The sequence below is a fragment of the Equus caballus genome, chromosome 11 (genome assembly GCF_041296265.1).
Source record: "Equus caballus isolate H_3958 breed thoroughbred chromosome 11, TB-T2T, whole genome shotgun sequence".
Lineage (NCBI taxonomy): Eukaryota > Metazoa > Chordata > Mammalia > Perissodactyla > Equidae > Equus > Equus caballus.
The window spans coordinates 55,392,255-55,404,340 of NC_091694.1; the positions used below are offsets into that span (position 1 = coordinate 55,392,255).

The following is a 12,086-nucleotide window of genomic DNA, read 5'->3' on the forward strand; positions in this document are numbered from 1 at the left end:
CTGCAAGGTAACTGTGACCTTAGGTGGGCAGGATTTCATGGTGTCATAGCTCTGTGCTTCTGACCAGTGTGGGTGAGAGTAAGCACTCAGTAACCTCATACCCCACTGTGCATTCACGTGGTAGAGACTGGTGCTGGCGAGGAGACCTGTGTTCTCCCTGCGTGAATGTCTGTGTCTCCCTTAATGCTATAAATATTAGCTCTTGTCTTAGTCACTGAAGGCCTTGACTGTGTATTACAGGACCAGTCACCTCTTGGACTGGGAAGTGACCACCTCCTAAGTCACGTAGCTTAGAAGCGAGCAGATGGCTACTTCCACTGATTCTTTTTCTCCATTATGACACCCTCCCCTCACCTGTGCCCCTCTAGGCACTGATAGCAACTCTTCAGCTGCTCTTTATTCTGCTGTGTGCTTGATAGGATATGATGTCCATCCATACAAATAGAAGAGTCACTTTAAATTGAAAGAATTTCATGGCACAATAAAAGCCCCACACTTAGCCCCTGAGCCACAAGAGATGACCTGTATGTCCATAGGAAGGCGTAGTTTCTTTGACACTAATATCTGTATGTTTCTGTCCCTGCAGCCTTAGGAAAATCCAAAGGTACGGTATCCTCGGGTAGCCTCGAGGCCACGTTCGGTCTCGGAAAGCCCAGCAAGCTGTGCCTTAGTGAGCGCTGCCAGAGGGTGAATGTGCCGTGTTTGGTTGCTTGGCCGACTTACTTGAAGCTGACTGTGTTCCCATCATTAAAATTAAATCAAAGCCCCTGGTGACCATAGGCATGGTCAGCCCCTTCCCTGCTGTGTAGATAAGTGGGTGTGGCCAGCAGAGGTGGTAGCTTGGCCAGGGTCCTGGGCTTGAGCACGAATCCCGAGTGGGTCCTGTGCTCTAGACCTCCAAGTGACAGAAGAAGAAGGATGGATATTTAGATGTCTCCTGCTGGTCAGTGCGAGTTCCAGTCTGACGCCGCCCGGGTCCCTATCCTGCCCACCTCCATCTCCCGCTTGGGAGGAGTGAGTGCCCCGCAGAGAGGCCGCATTCTGCTCTGAGGGAAGCTTGGATTCCACGCCCAGATCCTAAGGCCAGCTGGCTTTGGCAGAGGGTGGAAGCCAGCTGGCAGCTGTGCCAGGGCCGCTGGTGTGGGGCCCGGCCTGGAGCAGCCAGGGTGCTCCGAGCGTCGCCTGCCCGGCCGTCCGCGGAGCACGGTAGATGCCTCGCTTCCCTGGGCCCAGGAGGGTGCTAAGGCTGTGCTGCTGTTCTCCTAACGCGGACGTGCTTGAATGTGTCCGCTTCGTGGGGGAGGGAGCCTGTCGCCTGTCACTCGTGGGTAAGCAGGTGTCTTTGTGTCCCTCGTCAGCATGGGCGTGAGGGTCATGGACACATCCTGGGTGGCTCGAAGAGGCTCCTCGGCCGGCCGGAAAGCATCGTGCGCCCCACCCCCGATGCAGCCCCCCGCCCCGCCCGCCGAGCCGGCAGCGCCCCTGCCATCGCCCGTGCCCGAGCAGCCCCCGGACGGCCCGGCCTCAGCGGCGCCTTCGCTCTCTCCATCTGGCCTGGGCCTGCAGCCCAGCGCCGCCGAGCGGACCAGGTAAGCGGCCCCGCAGCGGGGGCGGGCGGCGCGATGCGCGGAGGGTGGCCGGCTCTGCCGCACCGCTCCGGGCCTCTTGGACTCTGTCATCTCCCGAGTTCACGTTCGAGTTCGGCTTTCTCCGCCGTGCTGGCACCCAGTAAGTCATTCACAGCTCCCTGGATTATCAGATAAAGCTCAGGCTTCCCAAGAATAGCATCCCCAAGAAACCGTGGAAGGCTGCAGCTTGCTCAAGAGAGCGAGGACTCTGAGTTCCCACCTCTGCGTTTCCACCTTCCTATGCCTGTAGTGTGCTTCTTTGGAAATGTAGAATGCCAGTGTTTCTGCCTCCCTCTCCTCTACCTTTAGATTCCTAGGAGCCATTTTTACTGCAAAGGAGAGACGGAGTGGAGGTCACCTGGTCATGCTGGGTCTGGTGACCTTTGCAGCAGGGTTGTATTTCCATTCTTGTAGGGGAAGAAAAAAAAAGTGAGCACAAGCTCCTTCCATCACTAGTTCAGTGAACATTTATGGAGGACCCTGCTGTCCAAAGATGAAAGATTAGCTCTGTGCCCTTAAGGCACATGCGCCCCAGAGAGCAAATACACCCTGACAGATAATTACAGCACATGGTCATAGCCAGGGTGGCGGGGAACCAGGCCATATCTGGTCTTTCCTGAAAAGGGGCGTGGTCAGAGGAGAGTCTAGAAGTGGGAATGGCACAAGGATACTGCTGTTCGTTTGTTTCTGTCTGTTCTAAAACAATTCAGGGAAGTAGGAAAGCTGTGTCAGATCAGACACTCCTGGGCATTCTGTTAGGGGACACAGCATTCCTCCACGGCCCCTGCTGGAAAATGCTAGAGACTTTGGGAAGCTGAACCTTTTAACCCAATCTTTACACACACAAATACTAACCCCCTAAATGAAGGGATCGCAGGGTTTTCCTTTTCCTTTAATGAGTAGAAGGGATCTTCCCTGTGAAATGGGGAAATGACAAAGGTAAAGGGGGACAATCGCAGAGTTCGGGAGGGGGAACCGACACTGCACGTGCTTGGGTTGTTGCTGCTGCTCCAACTCAGAGAGGACAAGGCACCCAGCCTTGGCTGTGTACTCACCCGGGCGCCAGGTCCACTTGAGAAATGCGGATGGGGGAGAAGCGAGTTCAGTGGAGAAGCAGAGGCCAATGGCTGTGGGTCAGAGAGGCTGATGAGGAGGAGATGACAAATAGACTGATTTGCTAGGACACTTCCCTTTTGGACACTCGTCGGCTTCATCCTGATTTCCCATCTTATAACTGAGACTTGGTGCCAAAAGATATTTGACATATAAATGATATTTCTAGAAAATGCCTGTCAAAGATGGATTTCCCCAGGCCCTGAAGGTGTTCCCAGAATGTTACGGATGGTTGACCTTGCAGAGTCACTCCCAGGCAGGAAACGTCGCCCACTGGTTCAGGTTATTTAAAAGGTCAGTCCCATTGCCCTGCAGTCATACGCCCCTTTTTCCCAGGGTAACCAGTTCTTTAGCTTTCCTCTGGGTGTCAATATCCTTATGTGTCTTGTACCACTCTTTTTTTCCCCACGTGGATTCCGTCCAATACAAATGGGTGTTCCATTGTTTTTTTGTTTTCTTTTTTTTTCTGTTTTCTGGACATTTGCAGCCCAGATGATGTTTCCTCCAGTTGCCGGATTCCTGTTACGGCTCCCCCTACCCTGAGGATGGCAGGCCCTTCCCTCCCTCTGGCTTGCTCCCACCTTCCCATTCCCTACCCAGGTCTGTCCCCTCCAGGCCTGGCGGCTCTCTCTAGCCAGGCTCAGCCACCTCCCACTCATCTGCTTGGCATTAACTATAAACCCAAACTCTGCTTCTTGCCCCTTCGCACCCCAGCTCACTGAGTCATGCGTCCCCAGAACTAACCAGCCCTTGAACGTGCCGTAACCATGGCTCCTTCATCTAGTGCTCTTAATAACCACCTTACACCCTACCTCTCCCCACTGGGTCAGCTGCACCCATGCTGCAGAGAGAGGAACAAGGCTACGTAGGTAAATACTTGTTTCTGTGATGCGGGAAGGTGTATCAGGTGGGAGGGAAAAGGACAAGTTTCTTGGTCCCTAGATTTCTTGGACAGATGTCTTCTCCATCCAGAGGAAGGAAGGAAAGTCTGTTATCCCACAAGAAGCAATTTTTTTGTTTGCTTGTTTTGTATTTTCTTTTGTTTTGCTTTACCTTCCTCTGATGGTGGTAGAGATGGATGGAAGGGCAGAGAGATATTTGGCATTACTGCCTGGCTGCCTGGTGACCTTGGGCCTGAAGAAGAAAAAAAGACCAGTTCTTGCCCAACCTGAGAGAGGCAAGGGTTTTCTGGTATTTTTGTTGTTTGTAGTTGCTTTTTGTTGACAGAATAGAGAATAGAATTGCTGCTCTTCTGGTCCCTGTGGATGAAATGTCTTTTTCCTTGGGGAGGTACCTAGGTGTGGTATAAAACTCATCCCAAGAAAGAGAGAATGTGGTCTTCCCTCCGTCCCTTCAGGTGACGAATACTAGTTGTATTTGAGTGTTTGCTGTTCCAGCCCAGGTCCTTGCCTCCCAGACTTTCTCACCATACCCCAGTGGAATGAGAAGTATATGCCTAGCTCTGTAATATTTGGAGTTTCTAAATAAATTTAGAGACGAAATGGGCTGTAGCTCCTTTTGTGGGAAGAAATAGCTGTTGCAAAGGATTTAGTTTCCCAAACTGCCTATGCCCTACCTGAGCGGGTCAGAATCCAGGTGGGTTCTAGCAAGGATGACAGGATTGCTCCCAACTCCAAGGTCACCTTCCTCGATTTGCTAGGAGTTGCCTGGAACATTATGTTGAAATGAGTGAGAACCATGTGGGGAAAAGATGGAGATTGATTAGTAATGTCTGCCATGGATGGCGTATGGGGGATGTTGAGGAGTGAGGAGTCAGCCATATATTTGCTGCCCCTGGTCTATGGAGTGCTGGTCTATGGAGTGGAGTTGAGCAGGGTGTCTTTTAACATGTACTTCATCCTTAGGAGAATGCCTGAGAAAGAGTTAGCAGTGAAGGATGAATCCTCTTTGGGACCTGGTGACCCAGGGTGTTCTTTTATCAATTCATGGGACTCCATAGGCCCTCACTGCCATTGACCCTCACCCCCCTCTAAGCCTGCAGGACTGGGACTTGAACTGGCCCACGTTCAGGAGTATAGCCAGAGTCTGTGTCAGCCCTACCATCTGCTGGGATCTGTTACTGAGTTTGAGGGTGGGTCCCAGACTTCCTCCCCTGTTTGGGGCTGTGGTGGAGGCTCAGGGAAAGCAGCTGGAGAGCTGGAGAACCGTGGCCATAAGGCTTGGCAGAGTGAGCCCAAGTCATCAGCCCCCATTCAGCACACTGACCCTAAGAAGTCCTCTCGCTCTGGTATGCTGTGGATACAGAAGGGACAAGAGCACTTAACTGTACCAGTTTCAGAATGTGCGAGAATCCCATGTTGATCACAGGATATAGTGGGGATGCTCAAGGGCCCTGCCTCCCACTGCTTGTGGCCTCCTTGTGGAGAGAAGGCAGAGCTCCATAGAAGGAGCTGGCAGTGAGTGCCACACGGAGATGGGGATGGAACCCACGCTGGAAGAGCCCTAAGAAGGGACAGTCACCTCCGGGGGCATCTTTGAAGGCTTTAAGAAGGGCCCGAGACAGACCAGAGCTGGGACAGACTTGAGCTGAGCCCGGGAGCGCGTACTGCGATCCACAGTGCTGGTGCTGAAGTTGCCTGAGTTCAGTTCTTTTTTGTTCTGTGTGCTTGTGTTTCAGCACTTCTAAAAGCAAGGAACTTTCTCCAGGATCTGGGCAGAAAGGAAGTCCAGGCTCCAGCCAGGGGCCACCCTGTGCAGGGACGCAACCAGGGGTGCAGCCAAGCGCCAGCCCCAGCCAGCCGCCTGCAGACCAGAGCCCTCACACCCTGCGGAAAGGTACATCACCACCACCCTCCACACTGGTCTCAGGGCAGAGAAAGCTGTTACACTGCTGAAAAACTCATTTCCATGAATTAGCATGGATATTTGGAAACCGTGGGGCTTAGTGAAAACTTCCTGATCTGGGCATTAGAGCTTTTGGAAGTTAACCAGCTCCAAGAGGGATCATTCCATCGTTATTCCTTGGTTTACTCATTTGAACAGCAGGCTCGTTAGGGGCACATATAGGGCATTGCTTCCCGTCCACCAAGACCTCTGTGCAAGAATCATTGCTCAGGATGTCTTGTGTCTTCCACGGACCATGCCAGGCTCTCCCGCCATCATTTAAAACTGTGTGGAGTCTTCTGCAGGAGCTGCCTGTCCCCCACCCAGGGCCTGGTATAGCCTCCTACCCCTGGGATTGTCTGCAGAAGCTGACAGAGGAGAGGACCGGGATTGTTCCTGTAGGAGTCCTGCCCTTCGACGTTCTGTTTTGGAAGGCCTGAGGATTTCTACACTGCCCCAGGAGCCACCCACCCCAGAATCTGCCACTGGAACAGAGTAAAAGTCCCCATTATTCCCTCTGAAATGACTCTCAGAAGGCAAAGACATGCTCCGTGGTGACACTTCATAAATGGGGAGCTGCACGGAATGTGTACTTATCCAGACCTTTTTGGTTTTCACCTTGTGTCAGCTCTTAGCGAAGTCTTTAACTTGTTTAAAATAGCGTGTTGTTTAATTTGTTCTCACTTCAGGCCTTTCCAGCATCTAGATGTGGCTTTAGCTCCAGGATTTATGGAAGAGGGCTGGTTCTCCTTATCCACACTGACCTTCATGGCAGGTCCCTTTCCAGCCTCACTTGCCCCATTATCCAAGTCAGCCCTCACCCGGCCCCTCCCTCTTGTCCATTCCCCACTCAGTCCTCCGGCCTCCTACAGACTTCTGTGGAGCCCTACTGTGTGCAGAGCAGCAGACAGCCTCTCCAGAAAGGCAAACATGGAAGTGCAATGCAAGGGTGGTGTGTTCAGGATGTGCTGAGGACCCCTCCAGATGCAGGAGTTTGGCCAAAGTGGCGGCGGTGGGATTCAGGATGCCAGGGCTTTTCTCCAGCACCAACAGGTTTTCCTTGCCGTCTAGATAGAGTTCTCTCACTGTCTTTGTTTACAAGGCCTTTGACCCTCCCAGCCATGTAAGGCAGGGTGATGGAAAGCCATTGTTCTGTCCAGAGGGGTCGGGGATCCTGTTCCATGCCAGTCAGCTTCCCAGGGCCAGTGGCAGGTTGTCCCTTTCAGTTTTCACAGCACATTAGACCTATGTAGCGAATGTGACCTGGAATGACTCAGGTCCCTTACCCAGGTGACACATTCAGTAGCTCAGAGCCAGCACTGGACAAGTACAACTTTCTTCTCCACCCTCCATCATGCCCACTCATGGCACACTGAGCATTTTTTTTTTACCCCCAAAGTCTTTTGACAGTGTACCTACAGTTTTACATCATGGCCTAGTCCTGTCGCTACCCAGATTAGTAAAAGCCGTCACGGACATCTTGGTGACGTCACTGCACCCTCCCTCTCCCAGCTCACTTAGGGGAAGACACGCCAATCTTCCACCCTGGGGGCCTCCACTCATGGTTCATCCAGTGGAGTGATTCCTGCATCAGCCAAGAGACCTGAAAAGAGGCTTTAGTACAAGTCGTGATTATAGTATATGTGCTTTACGTGCAGGATCCCATTTAATTATCGCAGTGCTGTGGAGAAAATCTTATTCTTCCCCTTGTATAGAAGAGGCTTAAACAAATTGCCCCAGGGCAGACAGCGGGTAAGACAGGACAGGAATTTGAACCCAAGTTAGTGGGTCTGTGAAGAGCACGTTCTTGTCCACACTGCACACGAAGGAGCAGGGCAGTCCATGCATGAGGCATGATGAGAAGAGATTTTGTTCCATGGAGAGGTGGGGGTGGGGTGGGGGAAGAGTCCCTGATGCCTCCTTGAGGGCTTAAAAGACAGTTTCTTCTAGATGAGTGCTACCCACAGCCAGCCCTCACTTAGTTCTGACAGATTAGTGATTGCTCTTTCAAGGCGTTTGTGCATCAATGGGATCTTCCAAATGTTTAAGTTTGTCATTCTTACCAATTCATCTTCAATTAAATGTGTAATATGTCTTTGTTACCCCTTAGCATGATTAAGTAAATAAAAAGAGGAAAATGAAGACAATGCAGGGGAGTTGGAGCAATGATATGTTTAGAAAAATGCAGTAGATCTGGACATATTTATATCCAGAGGGCATGATTCTGGAAAGAAAAGCACCCCACAGGCAAGTGCACAGGATTGAGGGGAAGGACCGGCATGGGCAGATGAAGCGATGGAGGCACTGGGCTTCTGTGGCCAGAGGACTTGGTCATATGTCCCCATTATGATTTCCCAGAGATTGGGCAGATTCAGCCAAAAGTCACTTTCCTATCCTGAGGACAGTGGCCCAGTCCAGGGTCCAGTGGCGCAAGTTGAACTCTAATCATGGTCTGTTGGACGTGCATCACTGACTCCCTTTTCCTCGCTGGACCACTGACACCTTTCACCACTACAAAGTGATGAGAGGACGCTGGGAAACCAGCCACTGCCTGCGGATGGGAAACTTGTTCTGTAGTTTGGCTTGGCAGGGGGTGGGTGTAGATCATGGCAGGAATCCAGAGAAGAGGAGGAGAAATTAGTGAACAGATGGGGAGATGTGAAAACTTGCAGTTCTAGGTGAATTTTTAAAACATGTATTGGCTGCTCTCAGGGTGGGAAGAGCCAGGGGTAGGGATGAGGGGCTGGCGAGGGGTAGGAGGTGATGAAGGGTGTGTTCACAGGCCGCACGGACGACGGGTTTCATTTAACAGCCTTGTGTGTTGTTGTTGTGTTTTCTCTCTCAGTTTCCAAGAAGCTGGCACCAATCCCACCCAAGGTCCCCTTTGGCCAGCCCGGGACCATGACTGACCAGCCCACCGGCCAGCCGTCCCCACTCAGCCTGTCTCCCACCCCACCGAGCACCCCGTCACCCTACGGACTGAGTTACCCTCCAGGGTACTCTCTGGCCTCGGGCCAGCTCTCCCCGGCTGCCGCAGCTCCTCCCCTGGCCTCTCCTTCCGGCTTCACGAGCACTTTAACCAAGTCGCGGCCCACCCCTAAGCCCCGACAGAGACCCACTCTGCCGCCGCCTCAGCCTCCCACAGTGAATCTCTCGGCCTCTAGTCCGCAGTCCACGGAGCACCCCGTGCTAGATGGCATGTCTCCTGGGGAAAGCATGTCTACAGGTAACCAAGATTCTCATTTTTCCATGAACCTCAGCAAAATGTCCCAAGTGGAGGGATAGCTCATGCCAGTGCCAGTTAACAATTCCCTGTGTGCCACGGGATGGCTGTGCTGGTGCCATGCATCGCTTCCACGATGACCTCCTTAGAAGCCCTCCGTAAGGCAGTGGAAAGCAGCCCTGGGATCCAGGTTGTCCTGCACAGGCTTCTTAGGGGGGTTCTCCCAATTGAGTGCCCGCCAGCCCAGGGTTCTGATCCTGCTCTGAACTGGGGGGCTGCGTGCCCTGAGTTCTTTGCAGGGGTGCTTCAGGAGAGGCTGGAAGCTGGATTCTGATTGCAGAATGGCTGGCATCACAGCCAGTGGAGGTACCAGAGGCTTTCCTTGGGTTGAGCCCGGGCCTGGAAACAGGTACCAAGCTGTGTCTTGAGAACACAGGCTAGAACTGAAGACACTGTTTCCTGTTAACTAAGCCTTATTAGAAAAACATATTTCTAGCAATATATATTTAGAAAGGGTCAGTTTCAGAAAAGATGCATGTCCCTCTGGTTCTTTGAGGACCTCACTGGACAAGCCCATAACTGCTAAATTTAGTTTTGCTTTAAATTTAAAATCAAAGACAGAGCTATCTTCCCCCAGAAAAATGTGTAACCATGAAATCACAAACACACACCACATTTGGCAAAAATCATTTGTTGGTTGGAAGAAGAGGACATTTTTAAAATTTCTCCTCAGATGCTTTGACCGCATGAGATTAGAAAGTCAGGGTGTATTTGTGGTGGCCGCTAAAGTCACTATAGCACTTTCCTTGGAATAGAGCCGGCCTGCCATGTCACCAGGGCAGACAGCCTAAACATAGCCATTTAGTGTTGTCCCAAGTGGCAGAAGGCGAGGCAGCTTGGGATGGATCACACACACACCCCCGCCCAGATGCATACACACACACGCACACACATACACCACACACAGGGACACATATGAACACCACACAGATATACACACATGCACACACACACACACCACACACCATACTACGCAGACACACAAATACGCACACAAACCACACGCAGACACAAAGAGCAGTGCTAGGTCCCAGTGCACTGAGACTTCTCATCGGACTGTGCCTTTGTCCCCACCTCCTTCTCTGAGGGTGACGGGTTTTCCCTTGATTCGATGGACGGCTGGCCTGTGGAGCTCAGCTCCTTGCTGCCTATGAAAAGGCGAGTCAAGTGGAATGTCTGGGATGGGTCAAGAGATTCAAACATCGTGGGAGCAGCCGTCTGGTGATTTGGCTTCTTTAGTTTTGGACGTGATTAATGTTGTGTGGAAGGGACCACTGCTGTCAGCTACCCTGAGGCTTATAAAACATGAAGGAAATTCATCCTTGAAAAACGACAGTGAGCCCCACTCTCGGCTTCCCACTGGTAGTTCTTGGGGGTGACGCATGCTTCCTGAGGGAGCCCAGATGGCGGGAGCACAGGCCTGCTGCCCTCAGGGCTTGTGGGCGCACCCAGGAGCTCATGGTCACCCCCAGGGGGCTCGAGGGGCCACTCCCACCAACACATCAATCTGCCAACTGCACCAGCCACACCAAGGAGGGGACACAGGGTAGTGCCCATACTGGAAGCAACAGAATGAGCGGAGGACATCACTCCGGACAAACAGAAAGATAACAGGATGAGAGGAGAAATCTGGGGGCAAAAAGTGGGCAACAGAAGGCATTGAGGGGCAGTACCCCCATGGCTGCGTGAGAAACGTAACATTTAAGGACTGCTGACCTTTAGAATTAATACTGCCCGCCCCCGACCCCCGCACACCGTTTTGTTGTAACGTTTGGCGGCAGACTGTTCCGTCCCGTGTGTGCAGGTCTCAGCCCGTGTGGAATCCGTAATGACTGGTGTGCTCCACCTCACTGTGATACTTGGCAGAGTTGTTTGTTACGTTCTTGCTTCCTCGTGTTTATGCCTTTCTCCGAATCCTATCATTGTGTTCTTGCAGCTGTGTGACATGAGTGACGCAGTTTTGGATACGTGTGAGGGGGATTTTCAGGGTAAGCGGCCCCAGCCTCGCCCCCTCCGCCCTCGCCCAGCCGGGCCACAGCTCTCCGCTCTGCTCTCTGCATGTGGCCCAGACCACGCATGGCAGCTTCACTCTTGGTGCCTCCCCAGCCGCTGCAGGAACGACCGGTCCACAAGCTCATTGGGCTTTTGGAGACCACTTTCTTTCTTTTCGGGGGGAGAAAGCCAGCAAGCAGGCTGAGCCCCTCTTCTCCCCGACCTTCTCTTTCCTGTCACCTAATCTCAGTCCCTCCCTCCCTTTCCATTTGGTTGAGAATTGAAGGGGTACCAGACCTGTTCTTCACATGACGTGGCTTTGTGTCACTGGATTGCTCGCTGAAGACTTTGCACCCAGTGTCCGGGGAAGATGCCCCATGCGCACCAGTTTAGGGAAGTGCCCCGACCGGAGGGCCCGTTGTGCAGTGGGCACCCCCTCCCCAAAAGGGCCCCGCAGCTTGTTCTTGGCGGCCGCGGTGGGCACTAGCGGGCTCCACTTTCAGACGTAAATTCTATCTTGTCTTCCTCTGGGCTGAGACAGCTGGCAGATCCTGAAGAATCCATAGCATAAGAATTCATCCTGAGCTCATTTTTTCCTAGTATATGGACAGCCAGATCCTTTCTAACTCAATATTTTGGAAGCGTTTATACCAGTTTCTGCCTGGTCTCCTATAAAGAGCAGATAATCAAAAGTAAACCGAGGCAAGACCATGAAAGCAGCTAAAAGGCATCAGGTGTTTTTGCTACAGTAAGAAGGGGCGGCCAGAGCAAACCAGGGAGGGCCCTCCAGTGCCCCCTGAAAGCCCTCAGCCCGTGGTCCCATGGAAACCAGTCTCCTCACAGACACTTCTGGAGCTGCCTCTAAACCCAGAAACAAGCTTCCCTTTGCCCAGCAGTGTCAGTGCAGCTTCTCTCCCTAATCTGCTCCCTGACTCCTGGAACTGCCTTCCCCCTCAGGGGTCTGTGTAAGGGAGCAGCCTGAAGGGGAACAGCTGAGCCGCTCACCTCCAGCGTCTGTCCTGGGCCGGGCCTCTTTACTGCTCTAGCTGCCTGTCACGTTTAAACCCATCACCACCCTTTGTTCCCATTTGGCTGCTGAGGCACAGGGAAGGTAAGAAACTGGTCCAAGGTCACACTCCCCATCTGTAACAGGGATGGGATCTTGACTCCAAGCCATAGGGCGGGCCCAGGCCAGCAGTGATGGCAGGGCACTCACAGTCCTGTGA

General features: G+C 52.6%; 1 protein-coding gene across 12 annotated transcripts in view; it reads left to right on the forward strand.

Annotated features, from left to right (window-relative positions):
* ARHGAP44 (Rho GTPase activating protein 44) overlaps nt 1–12,086 on the forward strand; it is a 180,720-nt gene that overhangs the window by 165,770 nt on the left and 2,864 nt on the right. For 3 of the 12 annotated variants that reach the window (XM_005597797.4, XM_070226583.1, XM_023653532.2), the window contains 4 exons: nt 587–604; nt 1,359–1,589; nt 5,380–5,537; nt 8,431–8,811. In XM_005597797.4, the coding sequence (XP_005597854.1) occupies nt 587–604; nt 1,359–1,589; nt 5,380–5,537; nt 8,431–8,811 (788 nt within the window). Of the gene's footprint in view, nt 1–586; nt 605–1,358; nt 1,590–3,228; nt 3,611–5,379; nt 5,538–8,430; nt 8,812–10,804; nt 10,857–11,817; nt 11,972–12,086 lie in introns of those variants that run through there. The other 9 variants (XM_070226580.1, XM_070226584.1, XM_070226579.1 and 6 more) reach the window with 8 other exon arrangements.